The sequence below is a fragment of the Bombina bombina genome, chromosome 5 (genome assembly GCF_027579735.1).
Source record: "Bombina bombina isolate aBomBom1 chromosome 5, aBomBom1.pri, whole genome shotgun sequence".
NCBI lineage: Eukaryota > Metazoa > Chordata > Amphibia > Anura > Bombinatoridae > Bombina > Bombina bombina.
In genome coordinates this window covers 869,436,603-869,455,867 of record NC_069503.1, presented here as the reverse complement: position 1 = coordinate 869,455,867, position 19,265 = coordinate 869,436,603, and the positions used below count along the sequence as shown (strand labels likewise).

The 19,265-nt window shown below is 39.9% G+C and overlaps 1 protein-coding gene across 1 annotated transcript in view; it reads left to right on the top strand.

Moving 5' to 3' along the window:
• Positions 1–19,265, top strand: part of CCDC178 (coiled-coil domain containing 178) — an 835,363-nt gene that overhangs the window by 237,621 nt on the left and 578,477 nt on the right. The window contains 1 exon segment of the mRNA XM_053715876.1: positions 5,974–6,094. Within this exon segment, the coding sequence (XP_053571851.1) occupies positions 5,974–6,094 (121 nt within the window).

Genomic DNA, 19,265 nt, shown 5'->3' with positions numbered 1-19,265 from the left:
GTAATGTGGTGAACCCTCCCTTTCTTAAAATATAGAAATAAAAAGTGACAGAGATCATATCATTAGTCTTCTGGAGAGTAAATGGGTGGGGAATAGGCTATAGATCTATGTCTTCAGTTGTGTATGTTGTTTCCTTTTATAATATTTTAATGTTTATTGGGATGAAGCAATGAGCTAGCAAAAACATTGTGGAATACAAATTGCTATATAATGCAAGCTATTTATATATATATATTAAATTGTATGTATATTGTACTAACCGTTTAGACATACCATACCTAGTGGCATTACAAAACAACAATAAACTGCATCATACAAATAGAGATTTTCTTTAAATTTATGTTTATTTTGTCCTAAATGATTTCTGTTAGTGGTACATATTTTTGTTTTGTTTTTTCTATGTGTTAAAATCGAAACATAAAATGCCTGTATGTCTAAAGGTAAATAGGCTATTAGAGAGTTAAATGCACAAAGCTTAATGTATATTTATCTAATTGGGTAGCGTTAGTCCATGTTGTTTTTAGGAATAGAATGTTGACCCACCCGTTGGAAGATCCATTGTTATAACATGCAGAATTAGCTGGCAGAGGCACTTCATCATTACATGTTATATTTTATTATTGCACTATTACTTGTTTAAAACTATCTGTTTAACCTCTGCAGAGGGGCCAAACAAATTGTTAAAGTTAGCTCCAGAGTGCACTACTGAAACATAAGTGAACACATCTGGTGAGCTTATGAGAAGAGGCATATATGTGTATCCACCAGTCACCAGCTAGCTCCCTGTAGTTCATTGCTGCTCATGAGCATACCTAGGTATACTTTTCAATAAATAATACAAAGAGAGCAAAGTCATTTTGGTAATAAAATAAATTGACAAGTCTCTTAAAATTGCACATGCTATCTGCACCATTAATGGTTTATTTTGATTTTCATGTCCCTTTAAGGTCAATGTTGATAATTGAGAATAAATATAAAGTTAAAGGTTATGTTATGGTGAAACTTCTTCTGTGTGTGTGTGAATCTTATTAGAAATAAGTTTACAACTAGTCCTATCATCTCTTATCTTTTTTATTTTCTTAGATGTACTTCATAATTAATTATGCTAATTAGCACAATCAGTATTTGTTTCCAAGAAATGTAGCAATCCTACTACTTTCATAAAATGGTGAGAGTACATGAGCAATCACATGTGGGATTAAATTCATACAAGAGGAGGCAAAACATCTCCCACAACAATATTCCCTCCCACTTTTTCATGATTACTTAGTCATTGCATTTCCCTATGTATTGAAACAATGGAAACATTCTCTAATAAATGTCAATTTTTTCCACAAAGATGTAGGTGATCAGTGTAAAATCAGTGACCTCTTCTACCACTAGAGACCAGGAAGGTACGTTATGTGTAAATGGGATCTAACAGAGCACCTGCCTCTGACAGAGCACCTGCCACAAAGAGAGGACCTTCTATATCCCTCTAAGAAGTGATCATAACAAAATTGTGTCACAACTTTCCAGGAAACTAGTGTATTTTGGACTGTATTTATCACCAAATATATGCAATAAAATAAAATAAAAAATAAAAAAATGCTTCCAAGCTTTATGCCCTCTATTTTACAGGCAAGGTTAGAAATTACCCATAACTTGTGGCATTACTGAATATACTGCAGCATTCACCTAGATTCTCAATATTCCTCGTATGCTAAGATATTTGTACAGAAGCATGTAACATTTTCACTATGCAAGCAGTTTTAATAAAGTGAAAACAAACTCTTTTTAGAAAGGAATTGGAGATTTTACATAACACCTATAAATCAATTACTACTAATTTATTGTATACATTCCCATCAAAAAGTGAAATAAAATATTAGATGTCTTTACCAAGACCAGCCATAGGTTAAATTTCAGTTAAGTTTTCTATGCTAAATTGTTTTATTACTATACTTCTAACTTTGGAATGGCCCAAACGACCATAGGCCTGAAGGACACGTATCTTCAGTTCCTGAGATTTGCTTTTCTGAAAGACATTTTCATTTTTTTTCCCTTGGCCTTGCCACTGTTCCCTGGAATTAGGACAGTAATCAGGTTTCGGGGAATTTCAGTGGCACACGTCATGAATATTGGTTCAGGCCCCATCTTTTTAACAAGCATCTATCATTCAGAGATCTTGTTGTTTTTTCCACGTTTCACGGATGGAAGTGAATCTGGACATGAGTTCCCCTGTTTCAGCTACAGGGGTAGTTTCTTAGGGACCATTATAGGTTTCTATCTATGATAATTTTTCTGACAGCGGTCAGAAAGTCAAGATTATTCTCTTGCCTTTCTCTGAGTTTAATGTTCGGCCATTAGTGGCTCAGTGTATGGCTCGATTCCATTTGAGAGCTCTGCAGTTGTGCATGTTCAGACAATGGAACAGGGATCATGGGGATTTGTCTCAGAGAATAGATCTAGATCAGTCAACAGGAGACTCTCTCCCATGGTGGTTTTCTCTGGAACATCTGTCTCAGGGCACATTCTTTCAAAGAGCTTTCTGGGTGATTGTGACCGCGGACGCCAGCCTGCTGGGCTGGGGAGCAGTCTGGGATTCTTTAAAGGAGCAGGGTCTATGGACTCAGGAGGAGTCTGCTCTCCCCATAAACATCTTGGAGTTGAGAGCAATTTACAGTGCTCTGATGGCTTGGCCTCAGTTGTCCTTAGCCCGGTTTATCAGGTTCCAGTCGGACAATATCACCTCAGTGGCTTACATCAACCACCAGGGAGGATCTCGGAGTTCCTTAGGAGGTGGCTTGGATTATTCAGTGGGTGAAAACTCACAATTGTTGTCTATCTGCCATCCATTTTCCAGGAGTGGACAACTGGGAGGTGGATTTCCTGAGCAGACAGACATTTCATCCCAGGGAGTGGGCTCTCCATCCGAAAGTTTTCTCAAGGTTAACCCTCAAATAGGGGGTGCCGGAGTTGGATCTGATGGTGTCTCGGTACGGTTCAAGGTCAAAAGATCCGCAGGCTGCCCTGATAGATGCTCTGGCAGTTACTTGGGACTTTGGTCTAGCATACCTGTTTTCTCCATTTGCTCTCCTTCCACAAGTCATTGCTCGTATCAAACAGGAGAGAACATCTGTAATTCTAATCACTCCTGCATGGCCTTGCAGGATCTGGTATGCAGACCTAGTGAAGATGTCATCTCGGCCACCTTGGAGGTTGCTTCTGAGAAAGGACCTTTTAACTCAGGGTCCATTCCTCCATCCAAGTCTTGTTTCTCTGAAGCTTGGAGTTTGAACGCTTGGTTCTGTCTAAGCATGGTTTTTCTGAGTCGGTCATTGAGACTATGATTAAGGTTTGCAAGCCTGTTACTAGAAATATTTACCATAAGATATGGCGTAAATATTTTTATTGGTGTGAATCCAAGGGCTACTCTTGGAGTAGGGTTAGGATTCCTAGAATTTTGGGGTTTTTCTCTAGGAAGGGCTGGAGAAGGATTTGTCAGTCAGTACTCTGAAGGGTCAGATTTCTGCATTATCTATTTTGTTACAAAAGTGTCTGGCTGACGTGCCAGATGTGCATTTTTTTTTCTCAGGCCTTGGTCAGTATCAGGTCTGTGTTTAAGTCTGTTGCTCCTCCTTGGAGCCTTATCTTTATTCTTAAAGTTTTGCAGCAGGCTCCATTTGAGTCATTGCATTCCAATAGATATTAAATTGTTATCTTGGAAGGTTTTTGTTTCTTATTGCTATCTCTTCTGCTGAGACCTTACCTTTCATGCTGATAAGGCGGTACTTCGTACTGTTAGGTTTCCTTCCTAAAGTGGTTTCGGATAGAAATATTAATCAGGATATTGTTGTTCCTTCACTATATCCTAATTCTTCTCATCATAAGGAACTTTTGTTGCACAACTTGGTTGCTGTGCGTGCTCTAAAATTTTTATATACAGGTGACTAAGGATTTTTGCCAGTCTTCTGACCTGTTTGTTGTTTCTCTGGAAAGCGTAAAGGTCATAAAGCTACTGCTACTTCTCTTTCTCTCTGGTTGAGAAGTATTACTCGTTTTTGCTTCTGGGACTGCTGGGCAGCAGCCTTCTGAGAGTATTACAGCTCATTCCACGAGGGCTGTTTTTCTCTTCTTGGGCATTCAAGAATGAAGCTTCTGTGGAACAGATTTGCAAGGCTGCAACTTGGTCCTCTTTGCATTCTTTTTCCAAATTTGACAAATTTGATACTTTTGCCTCGGCTGAGGCTTCTTTTGGGAGAAAGGTTCTTCTACCGGTGGTGCCTTCTGTTAAGGTCTGCCTGTCTTGTCCCTCCCTAGTCATCTGTGTCCTTTAGCTTGGGTAAATGATGACGTTGTGGATTCACCATATCTTAGGAAAGAAAACAAAATTTATGCTTAACTGATTAATTTATTTATTTCCAGATATGGTGAGTCCAACCACATATAAGGATTTTTAGACAACGGTACAACATAATCTAGTAATGTTCAAATGTGGCATCAAGAAAGTTCTGAAAAACAGCAGTAGTTATGCAAAGCTCCAAATATTTCAATATTGCATGAAAGAAAAAAAAGCCAAATATCTTTTTAGTATAATAAGTAATAACAATATGGAATTTATATTACATTTAGAAACTGTGGCACCTTTACATTTGTATACAATAAAGAAGTTGTCATGTTTTCAAGTTTATTTAGTAATTTGTGAAAATATTGCATAATTGAGAGAGGTATAGTTTTTGATATAGGCCAAACAGACTAACTGAAAAAGCAACAGGTTGCCTGAATTTACTTTTATTACATTTGCACTAGATTGAGAGCCTAGAACATTTTTGAACCAATTAAAACTTCTTCATTTAAAGAATAGACCATTTTCAGATTTTAAAAAATCTAAACAAAATATAACATTATTTTTTGCGCACAACTTAAGCACGAGGATATGGAACTTGTTTGTTAACATATTTAATCTATGTCTGTGATGGACCAAAAAGAAATTGCCAAGTATCCACATAAAATGAAGGTTGTGGAATGACTAGTACAAACATGAAATAATTATTAATGCTCTGTACACCACAGAAATTGAAGAAAAATTGGGAATAGGCAGTTCCCCAAAATATAAATATATTTAACCATTTGGCCTGAATGTTGGTATTCCTTCTATAGTTTAAACTACAGTTTAAATGGACATAAAACACAACAATTTCCTTTCATGATTCAGATAGAGAATACAATTTTTAACAACTTTCAAATTCACTTCTATTATCTAATTTGCTTCATTCTTCTAGTATCCTTTGTTGAAGAAGAAGCAATGCACTTGCTTGGAGCTAGTTAACTCTCTGGGGGAGCCAATAACATGAAGCATATATGTGCAGCAACCAATTAGCAGCTCTTGAGCCTACCTAGGTATCCCTTTCAACAATGGATACCAAGAGAACAAAACAAATTAGATAATAGAAGTAAATTGGAAAGTTGTTTAAAATCACAAGCTCTATCTGAATCATGAAAGAAAAAAATTGGGTTTCATGTCCCTTTAAGGTTAAATTCTTTCACTGTACATGTTTCTTTTACAGTTTGTTTATTATATATATCCAAGATTGCTGATTAATTTATTTATCACAGCAGTTAAGATGGCTTTATGCACCTTGGCTTATTGACTGTTAAGGACAACGCCACAACTCATTTTGGTAATACGGTTATATTATCTTCTTTTTGATTCAACGAAACAAGCTGTTAATTCCCCTTAAAATGGGTTACTGTTTAGGATTCTGTGTCACTCTTGCTTGTTCTTCATATGTCTGTTGATGTGCTTCAGCCTTTTTTTGTCAGCCCATGAGTTATATTGTAGATTTTACTTACCAAAAAAGAAATGCGTCGAGTCTCCATGTTAATACACAATACCTCAGTTCAGTGTTTTTCTCATACTAAGGAAATTTACCCAGTGAAATAATTCAGGTCCTTATTAGTATTATTTACCTTTCTGTTTTTGTTTTGCAGGAACATCTAAGCTTAAGCCAGAAAAGGCAAGAAACTGAAGAGAAGTTCAAAGCAGCGAGTCAGCTACTAGGACACAGAAAGAACACCTTGCAGCAACAATTAAGCAATACACAGGTGAAGAGTTTAATGTCTATAAGTCAATTTCCAGCATATTATATCTGAATCTCACGAGTAAGCTGCCATTTCTAGTCAGTTGCTTTGGATGTATATAGTATTTTTCATCACTTGCTTGACGTAGTCTATTAGGTCCATAGCCTTAAGAGAGGGTGAAATAAAAAAGCAAAATTGATATAGGGGTCACTGGAGAGACTGCTGTTCTGTTCACTTGCCAAACTAGTGCAGATTGCTTGAGGGCTTTAGCAAAACGATGAAGAAAGTCAATAAAGAAAAAAAAAAGATTTCACATATAATTGGAATTGCCTGCTTATTACACTTTTGCTCAGCAGATGGCACCTTCTTGTAAATGATGGGTAATATCAACCACTCTATTAGTTACAAGATTGTATCAGCTACAAGACTGAATTATTTCTAACATTTTTCTGACTATGGAATTAATCTCGGTATCATAGAATAAAAATGCATTTGCCGGGACACTGTATTATATTAACTTATTCTGCTGTTTTTGACAGTCATAATATCAATTTTAGTTTAATAGTAAAACTTATGGAAAAGAGATATGACTTTACATATTTAATTTCTTTATTTAACTGATAAGTCTAGAAAGTTTATATTATTCTTTTAGGCATCACACCATTAGTAAATAAATGTATTAAAGGGATATTAAATGGTAAATAAATTATATACAGTATCTCACAAAAGTGAGTACACCCCTCACATTTTTCTAAATATTTTATTATATCTTTTCATGGGACAATACTGAAGAAATGACACTTTTCTACAATGTAAAGTAGTGAGTGTACAGCCTGTATAACAGTGTAAATTTGCTGTCCCCTCAAAATAACTCAACACACAGCCATTAATGTCTTAACCGTTGGCAACAAAAGTGAGTACACCCCTAAGTGGATATGTCCAAATTGGGCCCAATTAGCCATTTTCCCTCCCCGGTGTCATGTGACTCATTAGTTTTACAAGTTCTCAGGTATGAATGGGGAGCAAGTGTGTTAAATTTGGTGTTATCGCTCCCACACTCTCTCATACTGGTCACTGGAAGTTCAACATGGCACTTCATGGCAAATAACTCTCTGAGGATCTGAAAAAAAGAATCGTTGCTCTACATAAAGATGGCCTAGGCTATAAGTAGATTGAAACTGAGCTGTAGCACTGTGGGCAAGACCATACAGCGGTTTCACAGGACAGGTTCCACTCAGAACAGGCCTCGCCATGGTCAACCAAAGAAGTTGAGTGCACGTGCTCAGCGTCATATCCAGGGTTTGTCTTTGGGAAATAGATGTATGAGTGCTGCCAGCATTGCTGCAGAGCTTGAAGGGGTGGGGGGTCAGCCTATCAGTGCTCAGCCCATACGCCGCACACTGCATCAAATTGGTCTGCATGGCTGTCGTCCCAGAAGGTAGCTTCTCCTAAAGATGATGCACAAGAAAGCCCACAAACAGTTTGCTGAAGACAAGCAGACAAAGGACATGAATTACTGGAACCATGTCCTGTGGTCCGATGAGACCAAGATAAACCTATTTGGTTCAGATGGTGTCAAGCATGTGTAGCGGCAACCAGGTGAGGAGTACAAAGACAAGTGTGTCTTGCCTACAGTCAAGCATGGTGGTGGGAGTGTCATGGTCTGGGCCTGCATGAGTGCTGCCAGCACTGGGGAGCTACAGTTCATTGAGGGAACCATGAATGCCAACATGTACTGTTACATACTAAAGCAGAGCATGATCCCCTGCCTTTGGAGACTGGGCCGCAGGGCAGTATTCCAACATAACGACCCCAAACACACCTCCAAGATGACCACTGCCTTGCTAAAGAAGCTGAGGGTAAAGGTGATGGACTCACCAAGCATGTCTCCAGACCTAAACCCTATTAAGCATCTGTGGGGCATCCTCAAACAGAAGGTGGGGGAGCGCAAGGTCTCTAACATCCACCAGCTCCGTAATGCCATCATGGAGGAGAGGAAGAGAACTTCAGTGGCAACCTGTGAAGCTCTGGTGAACTCCATTCCCAAGTGCTGGAAAATAATGGTGGATACACAAAATATTGACACTTTGGGCCCAATTTGGACATTTACACTTAGGGGTGTACTCACTTTTGTTGCCAACGGTTAAGACATTAATGGCTGTGTGTTGTGTTATTTTGAGGGGACAGCAAATTTACACTGTTATATAGGCTGTACACTCACAACATTACATTGTAGCAAAGTGTCATTTCTTCAGTGTTGTCACATGAAAAGATATAATAAAATATTTACAAAAATGTGAGGGGTGTACTCACTTTTGTGAGATACTGTATATAATGATGTATTCAAAGCAGAAATTACACTGAGAATAATATGTAATGTATATGTTTTTTTTAATTATATTAGTTTTTGTAATATCGACAAAATAAGTTTGAAGTTCTAGTTTATATAAAGCAATGGAAGCTTGCCTTGTTTATTATGTATTTATTTGATTTTATTTAATCCCTGCAACTGAGGATACTTAGGGACAGATAAAATGCAAACGATGACTGTGTGCAACTATACAGGGAGTGCAGAATTATTAGGCAAATGAGTATTTTGACCACATCATCCTCTTTATGCATGTTGTCTTACTCCAAGCTGTATAGGCTCGAAAGCCTACTACCAATTAAGCATATTAGGTGATTTGCATCTCTGTAATGAGAAGGGGTGTGGTCTAATGACATCAACACCCTATATCAGGTGTGCATAATTATTAGGCAACTTCCTTTCCTTTGGCAAAATGGGTCAAAAGAAGGACTTGACAGGCTCAGAAATGTCAAAAATAGTGAGATATCTTGCAGAGGGATGCAGCACTCCTAAAATTGCAAAGCTTCTGAAGCGTGATCATCGAACAATCAAGCGTTTCATTCAAAATAGGCGCAAAATAACTGCCCATGAACTGAGAAAAGTCAAGCGTGCAGCTGCCAAGATGCCACTTGCCACCAGTTTGGCCATATTTCAGAGCTGCAACATCACTGGAGTGCCCAAAAGCACAAGGTATGCAATACTCAGAGACATGGCCAAGGTAAGAAAGGCTGAAAGACGACCACCACTGAACAAGACACACAAGCTGAAACGTCAAGACTGGGCCAAGAAATATCTCAAGACTGATTTTTCTAAGGTTTTATGGACTGATAAAATGAGAGTGAGTCTTGATGGGCCAGATGGATGGACCCGTGGCTGGGTTGGTAAAGGGCAGAGAGCTCCAGTCCGACTCAGACGCCAGCAAGGTGGAGGTGGAGTACTGGTTTGGGCTGGTATCATCAAAGATGAGCTTGTGGGGCCTTTTCGGGTTGAGGATGGAGTCAAGCTCAACTCCCAGTCCTACTGCCAGTTTCTGGAGGACACCTTCTTCAAGCAATGGTACAGGAAGAAGTCTGCATCCTTCAAGAAAAACATGATTTTCATGCAGGACAATGCACCATCACACGCGTCCAAGTACTCCACAGCGTGGCTGGCAAGAAAGGGTATAAAAGAAGAAAATCTAATGACATGGCCTCCTTGTTCACCTGATCTGAACCCCATTGAGAACCTGTGGTCCATCATCAAATGTGAGATTTACAAGGAGGGAAAAGAGTACACCTCTCTGAACAGTGTCTGGGAGGCTGTGGTTGCTGCTGCACGCAATGTTGATGGTGAACAGATCAAAACACTGACAGAATCCATGGATGGCAGGCTTTTGAGTGTCCTTGCAAAGAAAGGTGGCTATATTGGTCACTGATTTGTTTTTGTTTTGTTTTTGAATGTCAGAAATGTATATTTGTGAATGTTGAGATGTTATATTGGTTTCACTGGTAAAAATAAATAATTGAAATGGGTATATATTTGTTTTTTGTTAAGTTGCCTAATAATTATGCACAGTAATAGTCACCTGCACACACAGATATCCCCCTAAAATAGCTATAACTAAAAACAAACTAAAAACTACTTCCAAAACTATTCAGCTTTGATATTAATGAGTTTTTTGGGTTCATTGAGAACATGGTTGTTGTTCAATAATAAAATTAATCCTCAAAAATACAACTTGCCTAATAATTCTGCACTCCCTGTATAAAGGATAATCCTCACATTTTTCTTTCATGATTTAGATAAAGGGGTAGATTTATCAAACAGCAGATGCTGCAATGTCCCCCGAAGGTCCGCCTGAAACATAAGTTAAGAAGCAGCGTTTGTAAGACTGCTGCTCCTTAACTAATCCTCCACCTCTGAGGTGGCGGACAGCAATCATCCCGATCGGATACGATCGGGATGATTTACACCCCCTGCTAGCGGTGAATGTGCAGGGGCGGCATTGCACAAGCATTTCACAGTCAATAAATCATGTTGGCCAACAGTTGATAAATCTACTCCAAAGCAATTTGAAACAATTTTCTAATTTACTTTTATTATCAGTTGTCCTTCTTAATATGAGGAGAGTCCATGGCTTCATTCCTTACTTGTGGGAAATACAGAACCTGGCCACCAGGGGGAGGCAAAGACACCCCAGCCAAAGGCTTAAATACCTCCCCATCTTCCCTCATCCCCCAGTCATACTTTGGCTTTCGTGACAGGAGGTTGGCAGAGAAGTGTCAGAAGATTTCAGAGTAGTTCCTTATGGAGGGTAGTACCCTTCGAGATGGGACTGAAGTTTTAAGTAGTCTTGTCAGCCTCTCAGTGAGAGCATTGACGAAAGTTAGAGTCTGGAGATGCAGGGAGAGTTTTTCTGTGAACCCATCCAGACTCATATTAACAGCTCCTTAAGCAATCAGCGTTGACGAGTTTCGCTGCCTGCTTTCTTCACTTAAGTCCATGTCAGAAGTGCTGCTACAATCTGTCAAACTTTAAGGACCGCGTCACTGTTTTTACGGCACAGATTCCGGTAAGATTGTTTCATTATTGTACACACATGTTAAAGATAGAAGACAGAGTCACAGTGGGACTCCTTCATCTTTATGGAATCAAGGGTTAATATCTCCTGAGAGGGATTATTGAACAGTGGGTTTTTTTAATCATATTTGGTATGTGATTTTGACTGCTTACGTGTAAGAACGTTTGGGCTCTTAGGCTGATACGGAACATACAGGTTATTTTCATTTTGAGAGCTGCGCAGTTTCTTTATATTAAGCTGGCAGGTCCTGCATGAGCACCATGTGACCAGGAATGGTCAAGTTTTTTTCACTGCTTCTGATTCCTGACCGGTGTCTGTGGAGAGGAGCTTCTTCTCTATCTGTCTGGGTCATAGGAGGTGGTGAGTGCCCCAGCCATTGGGGTATAAGGTGCAAGTTGTTTTTCCTTTCTATAATTTGATATAAATGAGTTATGGAGAATTCTGATAATTTAGAGGGGGATCCCTCCGATACAGAATTTGATACCTGTGTATATATCCAGCCCGCTCAATTATGTTCCGTATGCCGCAATAAAGTGTTCTCATCAACCAATGTTGAGATGTTAGAGCCACTGAGCCATCCGCCTCTGAGGACACTTTGTCCAGTGAGGTGTGTTCCCTTGATTCTGTTCCTACATATGCAGTTTTCCAGAGTTCCGATCCTCCTTTGCCTGTAAGGGGTTTGTTTCCACCGAGGTTACCTATTCCTGCTATGTGCCAGCGAGGGGTTAATCCGGGCACTCCTGCCCAAGGACAATTGGTGTCCGATCAGTCCTCTGGGGATGCAGTTCCTTCTGAGGCTTCAGAGGGAGAACCTCCAGGGTTGGAGTCTGCTGACTTTGGTCCTCCGAGGGCTTAGCATTTAGATTTAGATTGGCATGCCTGCGTTTACTTCTGAGAGATGTTTTGGCGATGTTAGAGGTTTCCAGTACTGCTCCGTCAGTTGAATTTCAGTCCTCTAAATCAGATAACGATCTTAACTAAGACGAGTGGAGGATGGTGATGTTCCTTGTCATCTTGTTTTACTTTTTGTTTTATCGTTTATTTAGAATCCCAGTTCCCAGTTCTATGAGGGGTTGTGTCGTATGACAGGCAGGACCTGTTTTTGTTTACACACTCCTTTTTAGCTTATCACTGTGGGCGCTTGCCTTTTTCCTTGCTATTCCGTTCCGTATAGTTTTTTTCCGGTGGAAGCTTATAGATTTCTGCTCAGGGTGATAGTTCCCCCAATATTTTAGAGGAAAATGTTAAACCTCAGAGGTTAATTTCTTTAATTTGATTATTCTGTTGTTCTAGCTTTGCTGGAACTTAAGAAGTTTTGTTTTAGCCCGGGAGTGTTCAGATACGTTGTTAGGTATGTTCCTTCTTTCTACTTAGGAGAAGGAGTTTTTTCTTCTAGATTCCGGTCCAGGTACAGCAGGCCCATCTATCCTGGTTAATAGGCTGGACCTGTTTAGGTATTATCTGGGATGGGTGCTTGATACTGGATCATATGGATCTAGCGGGTCCTAGAGACCGGAACTGGGCATTTGTTCTACCTTCCTTTTTTCGGAAGAAGGATGTCTTTCCTGTTTCATCCTTTTTGTGCAAATTCATTTCTTAGGAACCGTATCTTTCAGTAAACCTTGTTCTGATCCTTCTTGGGATCTGGGTTTTAAGGTGGCAGTATCCTGCTTCCAGATTTTATGGTAGTTCCCGGGTCTCGGCTTTTCTGGGTTTCTTAATAGACTTTTAGTGATTTCTCGTATCTTTTCGATCCTCAGAGTTGGATCTAGACCTGAGTTGCTGGTATCGACACCAGGGTGGATCTTGATGCTGTTTGGTCTTAGGGATAGGGATTTTTATCTACCCTGCCTAGCAAGCTGAAGGCTTAGCATTGAATCCTGCTGTGGCAGCTTTCTTTTAATCCTGAGATCTTGCGAATGTTCCATCGGGTTATGCCCTCCAGCAACCTTCTGGACGCGGGGGTGGAGAGGGATAGACACAGCTGAGGCCGTGACTTTGGCATGGTGCTGGGGATTCTGTCTTAACAGACTTACATGGAATACCGGTGGGGGAAATCAATTCCCAGTGTTCCGTTCAGATCTCCCTGTTCTCAGGAATTTTTCTCTTAGTACTCCCGGGGCGGTTTTGACCTCGTTGCTTCCTTGTCCGTGGGGAGAGAGTGTTCCTAGGGAGGTCCATGGGTTGGGAGTTTTCTTCCACTTATTCCTTTGGTACCTCAGCGAGCATTCTGCTTGGAGGATTTGGTCTTCTGGGTTCATACCAGCTGGGTCCTCTCAGTGGGGAAACCTTCTTTTGAAGAAGGACAGTTCCTCCTGCTAATCATGGGGGGGGGTCTCGTGTCTGGTGGTGGGCGGAAGCCCACGTTGGCTCATTGCCAGCGACCATATCTATGAGCGTACTCTTCAGGTTCGGATGTCCCCTACAATCATTCCCTGCTCCAATGTTTGTGTCAGAAGGGGAAGCTGATCAGACTTTCAAGGTGTCAGTGTTAGCTCCACCACTTCAGTAGCAGAAGGTGGGTTTGAACCCAGATGGGGCTCTCGGCCTTTTCATCCTGAATATGCTAGACATCTAGCATTCCTTAGAGGTTTCTTTTAACCTTCTCTTCGGGAATGTCGCTCTTTTTTGTGGATGGTCGATCCTAGCAGGAACAGACGTCAGTGAGTGTATATCTAGAGTTGTGTCACAGTTTAGGGGCTTTGCCTCCATGGACCTTGTTACAGGGATCTGCTGGAGCAGGGTCCTTGTGTTCATCACAACCAGGACATTCTGAGGCTGACTGCGTTGAATCGAACGCTTATTCTTAGCCAAGAGAGGGTTTTTTTCTGAAAGAATGTTGTTACTCTTGTTCTAGCTCATAAGCCGGTGTATAGTCGCATCTATCATAAGGGATACAGGACCTAATTCTTCTGGTATGTAGAGCGGGGATTCTCCTGGCATAAGGCCAGGTTTTCCAGGATCCTTTCCTTTTGTCAGGGTGCTCTGGGGAAGGGCCTTCTATTAGCTTCCTTAGGGGACTGATTTCAGCCCTATCTGTTTTACTGCTTGAGAGGCTCATGGAGCATCCAGGTGTCCAGTCTTGTTCAGGCTTTGACTAGATCAGGTCTGTGTTTAGATCTAGTGCTCCTTCTTGGAGTTTACATCTTGTTCTAAGTTTTGCAGAAGGCTCCGGTTGGGCTTATGCATGGATTTGACATTAAGATTTTCTGTCTTGGAAGGTTCTTTTTTTTTTTCTACTGGCTATTGCTTCAGCGTACAGAGTGCCTGAGATGACTGCCTTGCAATGTTAGGTCTTTACCTAGTTTTTCATGTGGCTAAGGCTGTTCTCTCTGGGTTCGGTTTCCTTCCTATGGTTGTTTCAGATCGCAACATCAATCAGAAGATTGTGGTTCCTTCCTTGTGTCCTAATCCTTCTTTTTTGAAGGAGTGGTTATTTCATAGCTTGGATGTAGCTTGGGCCTTGAAGTTCTATCTTCAGGCTACAATGGATTTTTGTCAAACTTCTTCCTTGTTTGTGTCTCTTCTGGGAAGCGTAAGGGACAGGAAGCCTCGTCCACTTCCTTGTTTTTCTGGTTGAGGAGCTTGTTTGCTTAGCTTATAGAGTCAGCAGGACCAAGCCTCCTAAGAGAATTAAGGTTCATTCAACTAGAGCTGTGGCTCACTCTTGGGTTTTGAGAATGAGGCCTTTAGGGATCAAATTTGTAGGGCAACTACCTGGTCTTTCTTACATATTTTTTCAAAATTTTACATATTTGGCGTTTTTGCTTCGAAGAAGCAACTTTTGGGAGAAATGGTTTTTCAGGCTGTGATGCCCTCAGAACAGGGTCCACCTCTCTTTTTAACCTCCTGTTTTCATTCAGTGTCCTCTAGAGCTTGGGTATGTTTCCCACAAGTAAGGAATGAAGCTGTGGACTCTCCTCATATTAAGATGGAAAACATAAATTTTGCTTGCCAGATAATCGCCTTTCCTTCTGTATGAGGAGAGTCCACGGCCCCCGCCCGATTTCTCCGTTGGGCGGACTTAAATTTGGTTTTGTTCTTCTGGCACCCTTTATACCCTGATATTTCTCCTACTGTTCCTTGTTCCCACGACAGAATTACTGGGGGATGAGGGAAGTGGGGGAGGTATTTAAAGGGACACTGTACCCAAAATTTTTCTTTTGTAATTCAGAAAGAGCATGCAATTTTAAGCAACTTTCTAACTTACTCCTATTATCAATTTTTCCTCATTCTCTTGCTATCTTTATTTGAAAAAGAAGGCATCTAAGCTTGTTTTGGGTTCAGTACTCTGGACAGCAACTTTTTTATTGGTGAATTAATTTATCCACCAATCAGCAAGGACAACCCAGGTTGTTCAACAAAAATGGGCCGACATATAAACATTCTTGCATTTCAAATAAAGATACCAAGAGAATGAAGAAAAATTGATAAAAGGAGTAAATTAGAAAGATGCTTAAAATGTCCTGCTCAATCTGAATCACAAAAGAAAAAATTTGGGTACAGTGTCCCTTTAAGCCTTTGGCTGAGGTGTCTTTGCCTCCTCCTGGTGGCCAGGTTCTTTATTTCACACAAGTAAGGAATGCAGCTGTGGACTCGTCCCATACAGAAGGAAAGGAAATGATCTGGTAAGCATAATTTATGTTTTTTTCATTCTCATGGTAGCTTTTGTTAAAAATGAGTAACATAATCTCAAGAGCATGCACATGTCTGGACCACTATATGGCAGCAATTTTGCAAGAATATTATCCATATACAAGAGCACTATTTGGCTGCACTATTTCCTGCTGTGTGGTGCTACTGACACCTACTTATGCATCTCTTCAACACAGAATACTATGGGAATAAAGAAAATTTGAGAATAAAAATAAATTGGAAACGTTTTAAAAATTGTTTGCTCTGAATCAAAAAATAAATTTTTTGGGTTTCATATCCCTTTAACATTGGTTAAAAGGACATAAAACCCCAAAATGTTTTCTTTCAGGATTCAGACATGAAATACAATTTTAAATACCTTTAAAAGGACACTAAACCCAAACTTTTTCTTTAATGATTCAGATAGAGCGTGCAATTTTAAGCAACTTTGTAATTTACTCCTATTATCAATTTTTCTTCATTCTCTTGCTATCTTTATTTGAAAAGCAGGAATGTAAAGCTTAGGGGCCAGCCCATTTTGGTTCAGCACCTGGGTGGCGTTTGCTGATTGGTGGCTAAATGAGAAAAAAAATTATATATATATATATATATATATATATCTGATAATGTTAATGAGAAATATATATTTATACCTATATATAGAAGTAACAAAAACTTGCACTCGCTGGTCTTTTAAACACACTTTTTACTGTGAAAATATAGTGACATTTCGGGGACAAAATATCCCCTTCCTCAGACACAGTGTAATGGCATCTCATACAATATATAGAGCAAACAAACATACGGCCAGATTACGAGTTTTGTGTTAGGATATATGTGGTTCTAACGAGCAGTTTTTTCTCATCGCTCACTTACCTGCAGCGCTGGTATTACGGGTTTTTACAAACCCGGCGTTAAAAGGCAAGAAGTGAGCGTTGAGCAAAATTGTGCTCCATACCGCACTCCAATACCAGCGCTGCTTAAGTCAGCGGTGAGCTGGTCATACGTGCTCGTGCAGGATTTCCCCATAGACATCAATGGGGAGAGCCGGCTGAGAAAAAGTCTAACACCTGCAAAAAAGCAGCGTAAAACTCAGTAACGCAGCCCCATTGATTCCTAAGGGGAAATAAAAGTTATGTTTACACCTAACACCCTAACATGAACCCCGAGTCTAAACACCCCTAATCTTACACTTATTAACCCCTAATCTGCCGCCCCCGACATCGTCGCCACCTACATTATATTTATTAACCCCTAATCTACCGCTCCGGACACCGCCGCCACCTACATTATACTTATTAACCCCTAATCTGCTGCCCCCAACATCAACGACACCTACATTATATTTATTAACCCCTAATCTCCCTCCCCCAATATCGCCGCAACCTACCTACATTTATTAACCCCTAATCTGCCGCCCCCAACGTCACCGCCTCTATAATAAACATATCAACCCCTAAACCGCCACACTCCCGCCTCGCAAACACTATTTAAATATTATTCACCCCTAATCTGCCGTTCCTAACATCTCCGCCACCTACCTACATTTATTAACCCCTAATCTGCCACCCCCAACGTCCCCGCCACTATACTAAATGTTTTAACCCCTAAACCTAAGTCTAACCCTAATACCCCTAACTTAAATATAATTACAATAAATATAAATAAATATTAATATTGTTACCTAAATAATTCCTATTTAAAACTAAATACATACCTATAAAATAAACCATAAGCTAGCTACAATATAACTAATAGTTACATTGTAGCTATCTTAGGGTTTATTTTTATTTTACAGGCAAGTTTGTATTTATTTTAACTAGGTAGAATAGTTATCAAATAGTTATTAACTATTTAATAACTACCTAGCTAAAATAAATACAAATTGACCTGTAAAATAAAACCTAACCTAAGTTACAATAACACAGTTGCAGACCTTTATTGAATCCCTTAACAATGATATATTTAATCTCAAATTTACACTTATCAGTGATCCACGAACAATTAATTGTTTGGATGTCACTGTTACGGTAAACGATGGTACTTTGATAACAAAAGTGTATCGCAAAGTTACATCCACAAACAGTATTTTAAGAGCAGACAGCTTTCATCCAAAAAATCAGATAAAGGGGATTCCTATCTCACAATTTTTTCGGACTCGTAGAAACTGCACAACAGATGCAGACTTCATTGCAGAGTCCAGAGAATTGACCAAACGGTTTGGGGAAAGAGGGTACTCGAAAAGACTCATTAGTCAGGCATATCAACGTCAAAAGGATCACTCACAAGCTGATAGTATCTTTGGCATATCAAGGTCAAAAGCCAGGGAAAAGGATCCCCAACAGGGTAAAATTAGATTTATTTCAGCCTACAATGAGAGCTGGGAGGATGTTTGTAAAATAATGCAGAGATATTGGCATATCCTTCTTTCCAATACCAAATTGAGTGAAATACTCACCCCCAACCTCTCATAACAGCAAGAAGTGCTCCAAATCTACGTGACAGCCTTGTTCATAGTCACTTCGTTCGACCACGGATAAGTGGCAATTGGTTGAATAGAACTGGCCTTGAACCAGGCTGTTATCCTTGTAAACAGTGTAAAGCATGCAATCATATAGAAAGAGTACGATTCTTTTCCGATAGAAAGGGTATGGTCTATAAGATACGCTCAAAGATTACGTGTAGGACTGAAGGCCTGGTGTATCTAGCTAAATGTAGTTGCCCCCTTTATTATGTGGGTAAGACCACTAGGGCCCTCAGTGAACGTACCTTAGAACATCTTAGAGACATAGAACATGATTTTAATACATCTAGCATAGCCAGACACTTCACTTAGTTTCATAACTTATCACCCAGTTGCTTTAGACTTATAGGAATAGATAAAGTTAGTCTGGACACACAAGGTGTTGATAAAATCCTGCTTCAACGTGAAAGTAGATGGATTTTTAACTTGGGAACCCTTGCCCCTTATGGTCTTAATGAGGAAAACAATTTGGGGCATTTCCTATAAAAACTGTTTTTTGTTATGGCCCAAATTAAATAAATAAAATATAACTGGGAAAAATAAATAACTAACGATGGGGGAGGGGGAAAAATTATTTTCTGTTTATAACAAAAATGTAATAACACTGTCACTTTGAGAGAACCATGTTTAGCCAAAACAATTAAGATGATCAATATAAAATTGATTTCTGAAGATTTAGTATTTTATTATATGTACTAAGTAATACTGAACCTTACTGAATAAGAAAGAGCAATCATAACAGAAAAAAGTTTTGTTCATGTTGGCAAAGTATATGTAGTTTACATAGCCAACATAGGAACCTATATTCACTGGCCTAGTTTCCGGGGGCATTATCACATAGCACCGCTTTAAATGTGAAGCAGGTACCTGGACTCACTATACACTTGCCCGGATGAAGCCATACATTTGGTGAAACGTACGTCGGCATTAGCAACCGCTCAGTCTGACTCTGAGCCTTTCTATGGGAACAACGCTCTGTGCGGCACTACTAGGAGCCATCTATTCCACAGTTTCCACAGTTTCCGGTTCAGCAGGAAGCACCTGGAGGTGTAGAGGGGGACGCTGTCGGACAGTGAAGTCTTGTCCGCGCCACGGCTTGCGTGCACTGGGATCACCCGGTCTTCGGCTGTGGGCAC